Genomic DNA, 16824 nt, shown 5'->3' with positions numbered 1-16824 from the left:
GGTTTTACAAGAGCAGCAATGGTAAATATCCTTTTTTATCCTCTGTGCAGCATGATAATGTGAAATAAGATGTAATGCACTACTTGCCTAACAGTAGCAGACAATAGTCCTTGCATATCATTTATGTTTTCCTGTGTTAATATAACCACAAGGTTCCTTCTCATATTTTTTAAGTGCCCTTTACACTGTACAACCCAGCAACAGGTGTGCTGTATGCATACAAAATATTTTTTATATAAACAGTTAGATATATTTAATAAAATAAAATACTTTTTATTAAATAAAACTCTGTTAATATAAAAATATTTTTGAAAATAATTTTCTTAATATAATGAAAAGAAATAGGACCTCTCTTGTGCAGAACTCCTAGTTTCAATTTCCTAGGTTTAATACTGTGATATTCAGCTTGGAGGAAGTAAATCCAGTCAAACTTATCTACTGTCACATAAAGACATAAGCTGATATATTCATAGTAAGAGTTATTAGAAAAATCTAATGATAATAACAGCAAAATAACATTTGAGGTTTTGCTGTAAATTTTCCTGTTATTAACCAAAAAATGTAAAGGACGTGGTAATGTTCCAAAGTGGCAGATGCTGTTCTGCTAGGTTGCCTTTTTTTGGTTCTATGTTTAAATAATTTATTAAGCCATCTCCCTTAATGGGAGCAGAAGCTTTCTGTACCTTTGCTGAGTATCTTCAGAACACCGCTGAGGCATTAAGAGGTCAAACCAAAGGAAATCTTGACTGGTCTGCTGTCAGACCTTATCCTTTGAGTAGTCCTGGAGATAGCAGTTTTACCCCAGAAGAACTCTACCCATGTAGATACATAATAATCTCAATACTCTTTTTTTTTTTTTTTTTTTGGAGGGGTGGGGGGGAAATACCCCAACAAACAAACAAAAACCTGAACAAACAAAAAACCAAACTCTAGTTGAAACGTGAAAAGGAACCATCACTGCCATTCACTACTATCTAGATATTGCCATTAAATTTTAACAACATCTCTCCTAAGTGCCCAGTCAGACACAGCCACAGAGGGTTTCTGTTGCTGTTCCAGGTTAAGTGGTTATCTCCTACTCTCACCTCCCTCGCCGCTTCCAGTCAGTATTAGTTCTACAGTTCTCCTAAATGCGATTTCCTTTTAAAATGAAATGGGCCAGTTTGTAAAGAAGTAGTTTGGTTTCAGCTAGTTTCTAACTAACCTGTTTCACAAATTGGGTTAACGGGCAGTTGTACTTGCAGAACTGATGCCGATAACCCTCTCATGGTAATGCCTTGAAATTAAAATCTCAAGGTTGCATATTCAGATGTAACCAAAAACCAAGCAGCCGTTGTAGTTGGTCTAACTTGCTATAGGTGCCTGTTGCAGAAAATCCCAAACCAATTAACAACAAAAAATAAGTTTCATACACAATTAATCAATATTCCACAAACATACAAACAGCAGGCCCAAATGTCCGCGAGAGGAGAACAAACTATCACCACACAAACTTCTGGGGTTTAACAACAACCCAAACACCAACCAGGGGTTTAACAACAACCCAAAACGCTCAGTCACTCACCTAATAAAAGGTAATAGTCCAAACTGAGTATTTTTTAAGATCCCACTGAAGTAATGTATCTAGTCTTTTAGTGGAAGGATAGCTTTGAATTTGTTAAAAATGGCTTAAAAAGCAGAGAATTTTTGGATTATTTTGATAGAAGACCAAATAAATCGTTGTACTCCTCTGTTCCCTTTTCCAAAGGAGCTCAGCAGTTTAATTTCTCAGACTGATATCCTGTGAGCTGTACTCCAGCTTTCCCAGAATGAATCTTGTCTATGCTGCACATCAAGTAGTGATGCTTTAGAGAAGGACAAATGGAATTGTTATGCTTTGGGAGAAGGAGCAAACACTTGTCAGAAGTGTTTCATTCTCATGTCTTCCATATAACACACAATATTTTACATGAAAAAACAACACTGAGTCTTCTGCATGTTACATGACTGGGTTCACAGTCCTTTATACATAGCCACATACATCTGTGTGTTTAAATTGAGAGGGTGAATGATTAGTGATTTTAGCAGTCAGTAGCTTACCTGATCTGGAATGACTAATATCTGTGCAAACAAATTATACTTTGCTCCTTTGGAGAAAATTGACCATTATGCAGAATTGATTGACGGGGAGGCAGCAGCTGCAGACAGCCAGACTCTAATGATGGGGCAGAGTCAAGCGAGGGAAGCTGTTAAACTTTTCATAAGCCTTATAAATCTTACATAAGAATTTTAGTAAAACACACTAGGCAAAATAGGAAATAAAATGTGCTGCAGTACAGTTATCAGCCCTTCCAAACTGCCAGTTCTGCCTGTCTACAAATTCCTGTTTTTCCTCCCCCCTCTCCCTTTAAAGGCTTGCTCATCTGTTTATCAAACCCTCAGTCATCTCCATTGTCTGCTCTGTATTTCTCATTAGCAGCTGAGTATCTTATCAAAAGCTGTTGTCATTTGGAAAATGCATTGTTTTTATTCAGTTTTAACATCATTTTTCCTGCCTCATTGAACAGGCAGAACTGCAATACAGCCAGGCAGAGGGAAAGCTTTGTCCTGTAGTTTAATTAAGTCTCAGTTGTTTGGACTGTGAGTAGCAGTAGAAGGCACGTTGGATTTAACTCCCTTACTCCAGGCTTAACTGTCAATATTTCTATGGCAGGAAAGCAGTAGAGCACTTTCTCTACCAGTACCACAAATTATAGGCCCTGAACACCATTTCACCCTGATTTTGAAAGGTGACAATTTGCTTTCTGCACTGCTGCCCATGGTCTGTTCTTTCCACCTTAATCTTGCCCATAGCATGTAGGACCCACTACCTGCATTCACTGAGGCACCCAGGCACTGGAGGGTGCATCTCACATTTGATGTAGAGGAGAGCAGAGCTTCTGCTTTGGTTGTTTTAGGTGGGGAAAGGGTGTACTGGGAAGGGCGTCTGGATGTGTATCAGTATCAACAGGCAGAGTGAGTATAGAAAGACAGGGAGCAAATGAGTCTGAGTGGACCCCCCCCAACCCTTAAGAAAGTTGAAAGGGGGAAAACAGATGCTATGTCTCCATCAGATATTCAGCCTCAGTAGAAGTTGAAACTTCAATTTGTACTTAGGTGCATCTGACCTAAACACCACAGGATAAGACAGAGATGCTTCCTGGGCCTCTGTTCCCATGCTCCGCCTGAAGTGCTTTGTCTTCTGATAAAGTGCTAAGGCAATAAGTAGCATAGCTGCTATAGAGGAGAACATGTCTAGTGACATAAATTCAACAGGAATAATGTTTGATTGATTTGCTTTTGCGTCATGTAAATATTAGTACTGTTCTCTATCTTTTGGATACTAAAATCTAAAAAAATCTCTCATACTTTTCTCCAGAAAAAAGCTGAAGTAAAATGCTGATGCTAAGACAATCAAAGAAAAAGCAAACAACAGCAATCACGCTGACTCCAGAGAAAACTGCAGCACACAGTAGAGGATTTATTGCTTGCTTAGATCCTCAGCTGGGACTCACTTGGATTGCTAGTTAGATCTGCAAGAGAAAGCACTCAGTGAAGTCAGGAATTTGAAGCTGAATTCTTTTTTTGAAGCTGGTTTAGTGAAGTGCTCATAAAGTAAAAAATTATTCAGGACAGCTCTGACATTGTAGGAGCTGCTGCATCTTCTTTTTCTGTTTCTCCTCCCCCACCCTCTACTTGTATAAAGGAACCCAGAATCTGCAGAGATCAATGTAAGTATGTAGTTACCTTTTCAAAGGTTTATGGATTTCGTGAGGGCCCCAGGCAGAAGTTGATGGATAAGCACCTCCTTACTCCCCCTTACATGTTGATGTCCTGACCTGAGCCAAGTCAGGTGCCATAATTTGCCTTTAAAATTGTTTTTTCTCTCATCCTACCTGAGCTGGAATTTCTGTGCTGTGTTTCCTCCACATTCTTTTCAGATTTACTGCCTAAAATAATCTGTTACTATAAATCTGTAGACTTATTATTTCCATGAATGCTGACAGCAGTCTTTCTAATTTTTTCTTTTGTGTTTGCACATGCTGAACCTCAGCATTGTATTTGTATTACCTTTGCTCTTTTTTCACATCCAGCCATCTTAGATGATCCTGTGCCATTATTTGCCACACTCTCTGTTCCAGGTTAGAAAAGATGGAAGTTGCAGAATCAGAAAAAGGTTGTGGTTGGAAGGGACCTCTGAAAGTCACCTGGTCCAAACTCCCTGATCAAGCAAGGTCACCTACAGCCAGTTGCTCAGGACCATGTCTAAATGGATTTTTAATATCTCCATGGAGGGAGACTCCACGGCCTCCCTGAGCAACCTGTGCCAGCACTCAGTCACTCTCACAGTTAATAACATGTTTCCTAATATTCAGAGGGAGCCTCCTGTGTTTCAGTTTGTGCCCATTGCATCTGGTCCTGTCACTGGGCACCACTGAGAAGAACCTGGCTGTGTTTTCTTTGCACCTTGCCTTCGAGAATTTATATGTATTGTTAAAACTCCCTTGAACCTTCCCTTCTCCAGGCTGAACAGTCCCAGCTCTCTCAGTCTTTCCTCATAGAAAGGATACTCTAGTCCCTTCATCATCTTTGTGGCCCTTTGTTGGGCTCTCTCCAGTATGTCCATGTCTCTCTTGCACTAAGGAGCCCAGAAATGGACACAATAAAATCAGAAGTATCTGAAATCTGTCTACATTTACTGTCAGGTTGTGACTGAAACTTCCAAACACACAGAATCCAGAAAAGTATGTAACTCTCAAAACCCCTGTTGTTTGAACTACATTAACAAGCCTGAAAGCAAAAAAAAAAAAAAAAAAAAAAAAATGTTACCAAATATATAAGAAACTATACATGTAATCATTATTTAAACATAATAATAAGTGTGAACATTTTTGGACAGGAAATTAAAGCCAATGTTTGCAAAGAGACCTAAAGGAGAAATTCAGATTAAAAGGAATCTGACTAGGTTGTGATGGTTAAAATAGTTATTCTTCTGGAAAGGGATGGAAGTTCTTTAATTTAAAATTTTGGGAAGCTTAATTTTGTACGAGGAAGATGGCTTCAGGTTTGACTTTGTGTACCACTGTGCAGAATAACTAACTAACATGCTTCCCTGTAGCACATAAGTTTTTCTTAGACACTGCTTTAAGGCCTGACCCTTTGTAATTCTCTTAGTGTCAAGCCCTGAGAGGTTCACAGATTGAGGTTATATGGCTGCAGCCATTAAACCTCTGTTTTAATCTCACGATTGCTTTCTAGATTGCCTGAGAAATCCACTGATGGAGAAATTTGGAATAAGAGCCCTTGATCAAAAATCAAGAAGACTATTATTTGAGCTAAAGTAAAATTACAGTGTGTGCCTTTGGGATGCGAACTGGCTTTGTAAAATCACATCACCAGGTGGTACAAGTGCTCCGAAGTAAACCAGAACTATTATGATCTTATTGTTTCTTTCCCCTCACTCTGGCTTCCTAGCTATTCTCAATTAATTTAAAAGCTTTCCCTGCCAGGTTGTTCTTTTCTGCCTTGGAGCTGAGTGCACACTTCTTGATTTTCGGCATCCACTTCCCTCACAAACAGGTCATTCACTGAAAGCTGTAGTCCATAAACTTCTTGGATCTATGAATACTTTTAGTTCTAAACTCCCAACTGACATTTTATAGCTTAATATGATTGCATATACCAATGGAAGATCACTTGCTGTTTTTCACATGCATCAGTAACTTGATGAATTACTGACTGTGAATAAAGGTTACTGGCCTCTCTCAGTTTTAAACTTTGTTTTCAGTTGCTTTTGACTTGCTGGACTTAGGAGATAATATTTCATGCTGCAAGTGCTTTCAGGAGTCAATCTAGGAAAATTTATGCATGACAAATAAATTCTAGCAAAATTTATTTGGAAAGATCTGACTTTCCTATAGTGCAGTCTTTCTGACTTGTGTCAGAAAGTACTCACCTTTGCTCCATGTTTCTGCCAGTCCTGCAAAAACCTACACAAATCAAAAAGTCAGTCTGCATGTGCTCCAAAATGACAAAGAAGGATTTTTCAGCTCAAGCCTCTGGCTGTTTCCAGTGAACATGATGCAGCATCACAGGGGGCTAATGAGTGACAGTATGTTTACATTCCCCCACCAAAGACTGGTGTGTGATTCCTTCAGCGTTAAGTCTTATGTTGGGTTTCTGTGGCAAGGTTTTTTGGTAGCAGGGGAGGGGGCTATAGCTTCTCCAAAGCTCCCCTGGCTCCAAGTGGGACCCACCTCTTGCCAGGGCCAAGCCAGTTAGAGACAGCGGCCACGCCTCTGTGATAATGTATTTAAGAAGGGGAAGAACCTGGGAGGGGTTAGGGCTTGTGAGGAGGAGTTGCAAGAAGGACGAACACCCAGGGCTGTGGAAGGAAGGAGAAGGACGTGGGGAAGTGTGCAGGAGCAAAGACCCCTGTGTCCTGTGGGGAGATGGCAGGGCTGCCCCTCCTGCCACCCATGGAGGTCCACGGTAGAGCAGAGGCTGACCTGAAGCCTGAGGAGAAAGCCACTCCAGGACAGGTATCTGTGCTTAAAGTAGGCCGGGACCCTGAGAGGAGAAGCGGCCCCACTGTTGTGGTTCGGTACTGGGAGGACTGCAACAAGTGGGGTGACCCACGGCGGAGCAGCTCGGGAACAGCTGCAGCCTGTGAGGAGGACTCATGTTGGAGGAGGTTTGTGGAGGACTGTCTGCAGTGAGAGGGGAGCCACGGGGAGCAGGGCAGGAATATGCAGCGTTCACCCCACCTCCCAAAAAGGAAGGAGCAGTGAGCTGGCTGTAACCCCCATCCCCTGCCCCTGTGCTGCTGTGGGACGAGGGAGAGAGATCAAGAGCAGAGCTGAGCCTGGGGAGAGGGGAGGGGAGGGGTGGGGGGAGGTGTTACTCGGATGTGGTGGCACTTCTCACTGTCCCACCTTGTCTGTTAAGTGTTGTTTTTGTTAGAGTTTGAATTTAAGTCATGTTTTCTTTTTCTTCCCCCTATGGAGTCTGTCTTTTTGCCCATGACCATAATGGGCGAGCTACTCCTCCCCATCCTTAGATGGATTCTTTGAGCTATTTCTGCCTCATTTTCTTCTTCCCATTTCTGATAGGGGGAGGGAGTGAGTGAGTAGCTTCATGGTGCTCAGTTGCCCTCTAGGCTCAAACCACGACAAGTCTATAGATTTAAGATTAAGATTAAAACAAATCTGCACTTTTTTATAGTGGCTACTTGTAGTAGCTCCAAGGTGATCACTGCAATTGAGGTATCCCAGTCCTTGAATTAATGCAACTGAGTCACTTGTCAAATGAGCTGTGGTAACTGTCTGCTTGTGTGCACACAACCCACTGCGAATGTAAAGTAAAACATATTAAATTAAACTCCTATGAAGGGGATTACCATAATAATTTGTTATACACATTTTGCTTCAGAATAAAAGTAATTCAGATAGATACAGTCAGTTGCTGTGACTCTGCTGGAGAGCACGAATTCATTAAGATGCAAGAAAACAGTTGCTTTTGAAAAATAGTTTATGCACAATAAAGGAAGATTTTCGTCCCTTGTATTTGAAGAGAAGTCACATCACCTTTCTGTTCAGTCCCTTAAAACCACCTGGTTGCTGAGGAAGAAGCCAGCTCATTCAAACCTAGAGAACAACAGAGCAGTAGATAGGATCATATGGGGAAGAACCTGCAGGAAGAGGATGATGTAGTGGAGGTTGTGATTGCCTGAGGTCACGAAGTCAAAGTCTAAGAACAAGAGAAGAAAACAGGAAGAGTCAGAAAGTTGAGGAGAAATCGGAGGTAGTAGGAGTTTGTTGCCCTGTATCATTTCCAGCATTGCTAGAAGATAAGTGGATTGGGATGATGTTGTATATATGGTAGCTGAGTGCTCACAAAGCCAAATGAGACTGGAAATTAGGCTTGTGGCAAAAGAGCAGATGTGTTGGGCAAATATACCTGATTGGATTCAGAGAAAATTTTGGAATAGAAAAGCAGTTTCTATAGTTCTAGAAAGAAGATCAAAGTAACTGGAACAAAGAGAAAAAATACATCAAGCTGCTGAGATCAAAAATTATGTCTGTCATCAGCAGAGAAAAAGAAGGCAGTAAAGCGGGACACAAATGAAGCTAATGGGGATGTGGTTCAAGAGGAAAAAGGCAGAAACCAGCTGTGGAAGAAAGAAAGATGGACTGCGAAATAGGAGACTGGTATTAGACTGCCAGATCGTAGGCAATTTAAGAAAATAATGGGCTAGTAGGAGGATTGAAAAACCTAGCAAGGGATCTGCAGCAGGAACAGAGAGTTACTAGTGCAGGTATTTGAATTGGTTAGCCTGGATAAATTAGAACTTGGAACAGAGGTCTTAAAAGTGTTTTTGGACACTGGGACTTCAGTAAAAGGCAAGGAATGGAGTAGAGGTAAAATTGCAACAGAAACAGAAGAAAGGTAACAGAGCAAGAATTGTGCAAAACTCACCAAAGCAGCTAAAAGAGGAATCAAAATTTCCAAGTCCCACCATCTTTTACCTATGCAACACCAACTGGCAAAGCATCTTGTTCCTGTCCAGCATGATACCATACACAGAAAAATAGCTATCATGTAATCTGTTATTAAATTGAGGTCTTGAGGTGCTGGAACTAGATATCCCAGTCTTTCTATGTATGTATGTAACTATAAGATAGATTTTGATGTCACAGAATGGGACTTTTCTTTTTGAAGAAAAAGCAAATTCAAAAAGTCTACACACAAAAAAAAGTCAGAAAAATTATGGGATTGGACAGCCAAGCACTTTTCTGTTACATACATAACTAATTCATTTCGTTCGTGCTTGTACATTAAGATAAAATGTTTAAGGATTCATAAAGAAACCTACTATTTGTATTTTCTTGGCCTTTACATGACAAAGTATTGCACTGGGAAAACACAATCTATTCATAAAAGTTTCTGGACCACTGTGAACTAGTTCAGAAAATAAATAACGCTTTTCCTTTGGAAGCACATACAGGGAATACAGTCTTGCCCCTGAGATACTGAGGGCAGGATTGACCTGTGACTAGTATACTACTTTTTCCTTTCTTTAATATCACAGTTTCATGACTCTGGACTTCAACAGGAAAATGTACAGTCTCCACAGCTTTCCTGCTTTGAGGGGTTCATGAGGTTCATAAGGCAAAACTCCTGAGTCAAGCAGAGAAGATCTGAAGGGCATTGTGGCACGGAATATGAAACTCATTATAATTGGAGTCATATCTGGGATTCACATCAGGGACAATAATCCCTTCATGCTTTATGCCAGTTGATCTCCAAGGAAATTTGACAACTTCAAAGGTCTCAGTGCAAAGTTGTTGAACTTCACACACACTGTTAGATAAAGCTCATTATTCTAGAAAGTGTTGCAGACAACTCGGTCTTGCCATGCATTTGCACTTTCCTGTTATTTATAGAGCTCTATCTATAACATTCATGCCGTATGGACACATGTAAAAGTGATTTTTAGGAAGTCCTAAAATTCCTTGTACCAGAAGTACAAGGATCTTTACTAAAAACATTTACATATTGACAAATTACATAGACTGTAAAACACTACAACACAGGTGCTTTTATTTTTTTTCTCCCAGACACCTTGTAACCACTGTAAACTAGAGGAATCTAGGAAGAATGAGATCATTGTTCTTTTTGGAAGTGCTTTGGGATTTTTAGTGGCCACAAAGTACATAGGACTTCATCTTAACATTTATGTTGAGCATTTCTTGCAGCACTATAGATAAAATGGGAATAGACAAAATAGTTCTCCTGAGACACATAAAATCTAGATTTAACACAGTTTGAAAATGAAGGGCACTGAGGTAGTGTTCCAAAACAGCTTCAAAGCCAGTCTCCCTTGCAGGTTTTGAATACCTGTGGCCCCTTTTCTCCTTGTGATTAATTTCTTATTTCTTACTCAATGCGTACTATGTGCCCTTTAATTTCAACATCTCTAACAAATATCATCCCACAAACCAAACCTTTTAAAATTCCTGACTTGTCCAAACACTTGATTCCAGTAGCAGGAGAAAAGAGAAAAATGATATAAACCTCACCATTTTCAATGGCTTCCAGAAAAATATTTTTCTTTGTCTAACAGCTGAATCCAGTCTTCATCCTTAGCTGTTATCTCCCCCTTCCTGATGTGTCTAGCATAACAGAACTAAAGTTTTTGTCTGATAACATGGATTTAGTTGCTGTGACTAGTGCTGTTTCCTTTCATGTGAGCTGTTCTAGCCTGCATTGTTCTCCAGAGTTTTGCCTTCTGTCACATACAGTGCAGTTTGCTCTTTTATCCCCATCTCTATTGTTTGGCAGACAGTTGATTTTGTTGTTGTTGTAATGGACATCTTAATGGCCAAACTGCTCTAGGAAAACATTTCAGAGAAAATGAATTAATTTGTAGAAAAACTGTGTCACCCAGCAAATTGTGTGGGCTGTTGCCTGAAAGAACATTGTTTGCTTTTCTATGTTTGTTTAGAGGACATATTTACTCAGAAGATGCAAAGGACTCCTTTAAAATATGATTCAATTGATGGAGCCATTCCTTACATCTAGGAGACGATCTAGTTTTAAACAGCTGAAAGAGCATAATTGGTTAAGATACATTAAGAAGTTGCAATCATATGCAACTCTTTTGAACTAATTTATACTTGTCTAACTTTTGGTCGCGTAATTTTTCTTTTCAGAGAATATAAAACTTACAGAATATTGAACACTAATACATCACTAACTAACAATTGCATATAAATGCCTTTTCTGAGTGGACTAATCAGCATTTGGATACAGATAAGTTCTTCCAGATCATAAGAGCATTGTCAGATATCTGATAAATTAGTAAGCATCTTATAATGAAATTAAAAGAGCTGGAGATCAAGCTAAACACAGAGAATCAAAGATATACTCAGGTAAACAAAAGCTAAGGAAGAGATTTCAGGACAGAAAGTTTAAAATTGATAAAAACAAGTGATCTTACAAAGTCAGAAGAAAGCTGCATGGAAAGGTTTCCACCTTATGCTTCTTAATATGTCAGCTGTCTTAATGGAACACATCCCTCTCCTTAAAGAAAAATATCTCCCTCCAAAGTCCACTGAATTCAGTGTGTTTCTTACCTCTGGGTAGCAACAGGTGCCTCTGAGATACTAGTAATACTGGGACATAGTTCATGGTTTTCTCTGGGCATGAACCAGCTGAATTGGTTCATAAGAAGTGACCTGGGGAGCACGTCCATAGTTTGTCGGTGTAAGGGGTCAGTAAGTAGAGCAGTGAAACTAAAATATAAGGGTATTTCGTAATATTCCTTGTCTTTAACTGGAGATGGGCATTTGGACACCAAGTAATTTCAGGGTTAAAAAAGGTAGACATGGACACTTTAAAATGGCTTAGGATTCAATATTACAGTGAGCACAGTGTATGGAGAAACCATCGTTAAACATTTTTCCTTCTGTAGTTGCAAATGTAGAATGAATAACTAAAGCACTTGAGTCTCCTAGGAAGGTTTGTGAATCAAAAATATGCCACTGAGGAGTGGTTACGCATTCAAATGATTCTGCTGTCATACAAAAAAACTACTCAACAATATGATTAAAGGCTTGATATCTGGTTGCAAAAGAATATGGTTTTCAACAGAATATTGACTTCAGTGGGGCTATTCCCATAGGCTACCACCAGGGTAAAATGTTCCCACATCAGTCTTTGTCAGTGAAGGTTTAGATCCTTTGTCAAGGAAGGAATGTGTCACAGATTCATGAACAAATACATTTCTGTATTGGAAAAGAATGAAGAATGTATTTAAAAAAAAAAAGTAGTGAAACAACAGTAGTAATAGTTTTAAGCAATAATTAACTGAATTGATGAAGCAGGAGCTAAACAGTCACTGTTATGTGTTAAATTTTTGCATATGATTACAACATATCATCTAGCATGTTTAGTGTACATTTCTAGAATATAGGTACTGAGTAAAAATACACATGGCTAATAAATATGGATTAAAAGGTCCAAATTAAATTTGTAGTCAAATATGCATGAAAGTGTATGCACTTGGCAAACACTAGTGGCATTTTCCTGTTTTATCAGAGTTCCATTTGATAAACATTAATATTTAAAGACTGATGACTTCCATCATGTCTGCAATATTTTTCATGAAAGTCTGGGAATAAAAATATTACCCAAAGTCACATAGGTTCAGCATGTATTTGCACTGGAATTATGTGTAATGACTACCCAGATCTTAGACCATGTCTGCACAGCAGCTTCCTTATTGATACATGAGTCTGGTTTACTTTATAGTTTCCAATATGGCAGGAAATACATCAGCAAAATCAATATATTACATTTGTGTAACAGCTCTTCCTTTTATTTCACAAAAATAAGCTATACTAGTAAATGAGAGGTTTTGCTGGCAGAGGTTTACTTGTGCTGAAGTCTGCTGAACACAACCATGTTGGTCAGCAGTCATGTTGCCACAGCCTTAGCCAAGACAAATATAGCAATTATTTATCAAAGCATTTGTTCTTTGCCAGATGTAGAGAATAAGTGGTTCTTGTGAAAGGTTCAGTGCTCACTGTCACCCACTGAGGTATAACAGATGTAGCATATACAACCTTGTTTTCACTACTGTGCTTCAGAGCTGCTTTTGTGGAAGCCCCAGACACCAGGCAAAATAATGTTTTTACTTCCTTATTCTGAGTACACCATCTCTGAAGTCATGTCAATGCATGATACCTTATATGTTCTTATACGTTCAACATTTTTCAGAGCATCAGTTATCTGTTACAGTGACAGACTTGGAACATTTTGTATCTTCTTACTGAGCTCTTTGTCACCGAGTCTCACTGTCATCAGCCCTTTGGGTTGTCTGAGTTACTGAAGGAGGAAAAGCTTTCTTACCTAATCGAGCTGCTGCCAGCATCAAGGTCTTGTGCTGTCACTGCACCTATAATGGTCCCCACAGGTGTATCCTCATAAACCTCCATTGTGTACATAGGCTTACTGAAAACTGGAGGTTCATCCATGTCCAACACATTTATCTTCACAGTGGCAGTATCTTTGAATGGACCCACAGAGTGAAATCGATGGTCAAGATGGAGATTGGAGGCCTCGACTTTAAAGGTGTATGCCTTTTTTGTTTCAAAGTCTAATGGCTGTAGAAAGAACAAAAGCAAACCATCAGATTTGACTGAAAAATAAACATTGCAAAATCACTTTTGTAGGATTAATATGACAAAACTTAAGATGTCTTCAGTGTAAACTTCAGCTCCTGAGCTAATCATCTAAGCTTGTTTTGCAGTTCATTGCATGCTAGGGTGGTTTCTGAAATAGGCCTGATGATTCATACTCAGGAAATAACTGTTTCTCGACATCAAAAAAATCACGATGACTGGCATGGATGTAAACAGTTACTCTGTAGATGTCTGAAGTTAAATGAGTGAGATTCATCTCTTGCAAATGAGCTGTGTGCAGGTTATCCAGAGATTTGCATTCCCAACTCCCACATACAGGCATCAGTTGTCCCTAGCTGATCTAGTTCCTTAAATAGAAGATTGACATTTCTTTTAGCAGGGAAAGCTTTCAGAGGACCATGATAATAATGGAAATGAGCCCAAATGAAAACTCTGATATATACTAGTAGGTCAAACCAAACTTCAGGTATGGCTTGGAATGTGAACTCAAACTTGAACTGAACCAGATATTTCCTGTAAAATGTCTATCTTAGCAGTGAACTGCTACTCACGTCATATATTTGAGCTGCATGTACTTTGACTCTTTTTTATGATCCTAAGTGTAATCCATAAGGTCTTGAAGGCAGCATATCAACTTTTGTGTACCTATCTGGGTTTTTGATGGAAACGCATCCAGGAATCATACTGTTGTGCTGTGAGTTCCTCTCAAGGCACATCAATTTAGTGCCTTTGGTTTTAGAAAAGTAATCATCTCAAAAACCTTAATGCAGTCTTATTTAGTTGAAAAGAAACACAAGCTTTGTTTTCAGTTAAAGGGTTTAGCTGCGTTGGCTTTCATGTTTTTCATGTTACTGACAAAGTCTTTCCTGATGTCTGGGTAACACTGGCACCTAGTGGTTTCTGCCTATAATTGTCAAGTTGGAAGTTTAATGGGAAAGGATATGCTACCTGGAAAAGACAGCAGGATCACAGGTTTATGAGCAAGAATATTTCAATGTCTGTTTTTTTTTTTTTTTTTTCCCCAGCCATCATTACTGCAGTGTTTCCAGTTATTTGTCACAGCAAGGATAGTTTTAAATTCTACAATTTTCTGTCCTTATCACAACAGGACATAATTGGCCAGATGACTGGCTGGTGTAAATTGAAGTATCTCCATTAAAATCAATTGAGTTACCTTGACTTACATTAGCTGAACAGCTAGCATAATGATTTTAAATTGTTATGAAAGATTTTATAATTTTAATAGACTAGATGGTCGGTCTTTTCTGAGCTGGGTGTTTAAAATTAGCCATCCAAGTCTATATGCCATAGAAATAATCAGGCTTGAAAGCCAAGTAGTACTAACCAAGCCACTACCACATACAAACATCCTCGTACAGACAAAATTCCCAGAAAAAAACTGTATGAGTGGCACCTTCATGACTGGACTGACAGAAATAAAGAGAAACCAAGGCTAAGAAGAAACAGACAAAATTAAGTGTGGAAGATCTTGTGCCCCAGGCTGAAACCCTAAGATGTTGCCTTCGCTACAAATGGATGTGCTGCTTCATTATCCAAACTGTTTTCACACTGTCTTTGCAGTTTCTATACCACTCACTGTTATGCATTGTCAAAAAAATCCCCCAAGCAAACAAAAAAAATGCCAAAAATTCTTCTTTAGCTAATTATTTAAATTGTTAACAAATTTTCAAACAATATATTAAGGGGAGGAAAGAACTAGTCTGGAGTTGAAAAAGTATAAGCATGAGGGGTTAAGCTAGAGATAAATGATTAAGACAGAGAAAGCAAGAAATCTAAGCTCTCAAATAAATAATAATTCTAACTGATGTCTTGTATGTATCTTTTATACCCCCAAAATTGCATTTAAACTGTTCAGACTGGCTCCTGTGATGCATGACTATATTTGCAGATAGATGTACTAATGGAAAGAGCCATAATCCATGCGGCCCTTGCAGGCTTTTTTTCACTGAGTTATTCTTCAAGGCAGCATGGTCCTTGGCCAGTAGTGCCCAATCACAGCTTTCATGATGCAAGGAGAACAATGTGGTTGTTTGGGGATGGGAAGAAAGGAGTAAGATTTTAAGAAATTTTGCATATTGTTGTGCTCGGGCTGAAATATTTTACTGCACAGCTACCCAGAAGATGGATAAAGTGACTGCATTACTTCTCTCCCCCCAGCATTATGGGACAACGTTATGGTATATATTTGAAGAGATAGTTTGACCCCAAGAAAGGAGAATATTTTTCCACTGTAACCTGAGAGCAACACATTCTCTCTTTCTGTCCTTCTGTGGGTCTGATGTAATCAATATAGTTAGAGGTTAAATAATATGAGGCCAATGCAAAGCACAACTGACCCATTGTCAGAGAAAGAAATCAGTGACACACTCCCACAAAATAGCAGAATTTAGCTTTTTAATACGTGAGGCTAAACTGCAACTGAAACATCTGTGGAAAGATGGGAAACGTTGCATGTACTAAACCTAGGACTGAATTTCAAAAAGAAAAAGATTTTGTACAACATATATCATGCAGCAAAAGAGTACGGTTTTAATGCATTGTGTGCATGGGGAGTTCATGCTACAGTCCCCTGATCAGTTCTGGTCTTCCCAGTTTTGAGCAATTGAGACATATAGATAGCTATTGACAGTATCAAATTTTGTCTGATATGCCCAGAGTCTGGCTGAAAACAGAAGAACTGAATGTCTGCCTAGTTCTCAGGAAAAATCATTTGGATTCTTGGTTTTAAAGATGTTAACATAGCATTTCTTTGTATTTATTTTTTTAGTATCTACCACTAAAATCTGTGAAGAAAATAAGTGGTCCACACAGTATTTTAGATATCTTATTTTTTATATTTAAATGTAACATATTTTGCTGCTACATAATAAATGACTGACAGTGTTCAGTCCTATTTTTATTTAAAATCTGGAGTGCTGGTAAGGGTACAAACATAGCAGAATGTTTGAGTATTCCAGAAAAACAACCTGTAATATTATTGAAATATCTTTCAATTAATCAGATTTTGATGGAATGACTTCATAAAGGTGGTGGGTTTTTTTTTTTTTATTAATAGTCAATAGCAATATTTATTCCTTCTATAAAAAATAATTATATTCAGAAAGCTAAGTTTGAATAAGGCTTTTACTTTACAAGTTATGTGTTTTTCCACAGTAAACAGCATTTTTCCTAATATTAAGGCAATGTTTTATCAACTGTGAATAGTTCAATGATTGGAGGAGCATTTCTGATTGATATTCTAAGTACCAGTGATAGAATATATGTATTTGCCCCCCCTGCTAGTTCTTACCTGCCTTTTCCTATGCTGTGGTTACAAGCTGCTCTATACAGTTGCATAGTAAAGCACTATCAGCATATACACAGCTGTGTGCAGCAAAGGCACTCTACAAATCCCAAAATCAAATAACACATACTGCCAAATCACTTTATCTTGCAATGCTGAAAGTACCATGAATGAACTTATTTAGTATGACTAGGAAAGCACATAAAAAGCTCTGGTTTAGAAATAAATATATTTTGATATATTACTGTTTCCCATTTTCAAGGCAGAAGTTAAGAAATGCTACCTTTATCTAAA

The 16824-nt window shown here is 38.7% G+C and overlaps 1 protein-coding gene across 2 annotated transcripts in view; it reads right to left on the bottom strand.

Moving 5' to 3' along the window:
- CDH12 (cadherin 12) overlaps nucleotides 1-16824 on the bottom strand; it is a 382326-nt gene that overhangs the window by 30325 nt on the left and 335177 nt on the right. For both annotated transcript variants that reach the window (XM_032991982.2, XM_032991983.2), the window contains one exon: nucleotides 12934-13187. In XM_032991982.2, the coding sequence (XP_032847873.1) occupies nucleotides 12934-13187 (254 nt within the window). The remainder of the gene's footprint in view (nucleotides 1-12933; nucleotides 13188-16824) is intronic.

Source organism: Tyto alba, unplaced genomic scaffold (genome assembly GCF_018691265.1).
Source record: "Tyto alba isolate M040663 unplaced genomic scaffold, T.alba_DEE_v4.0 Super-Scaffold_48, whole genome shotgun sequence".
Classification (NCBI taxonomy): domain Eukaryota; kingdom Metazoa; phylum Chordata; class Aves; order Strigiformes; family Tytonidae; genus Tyto; species Tyto alba.
Note: the sequence above shows the minus strand (reverse complement) of the source record. Positions and strands in the feature narration are given on the sequence as shown.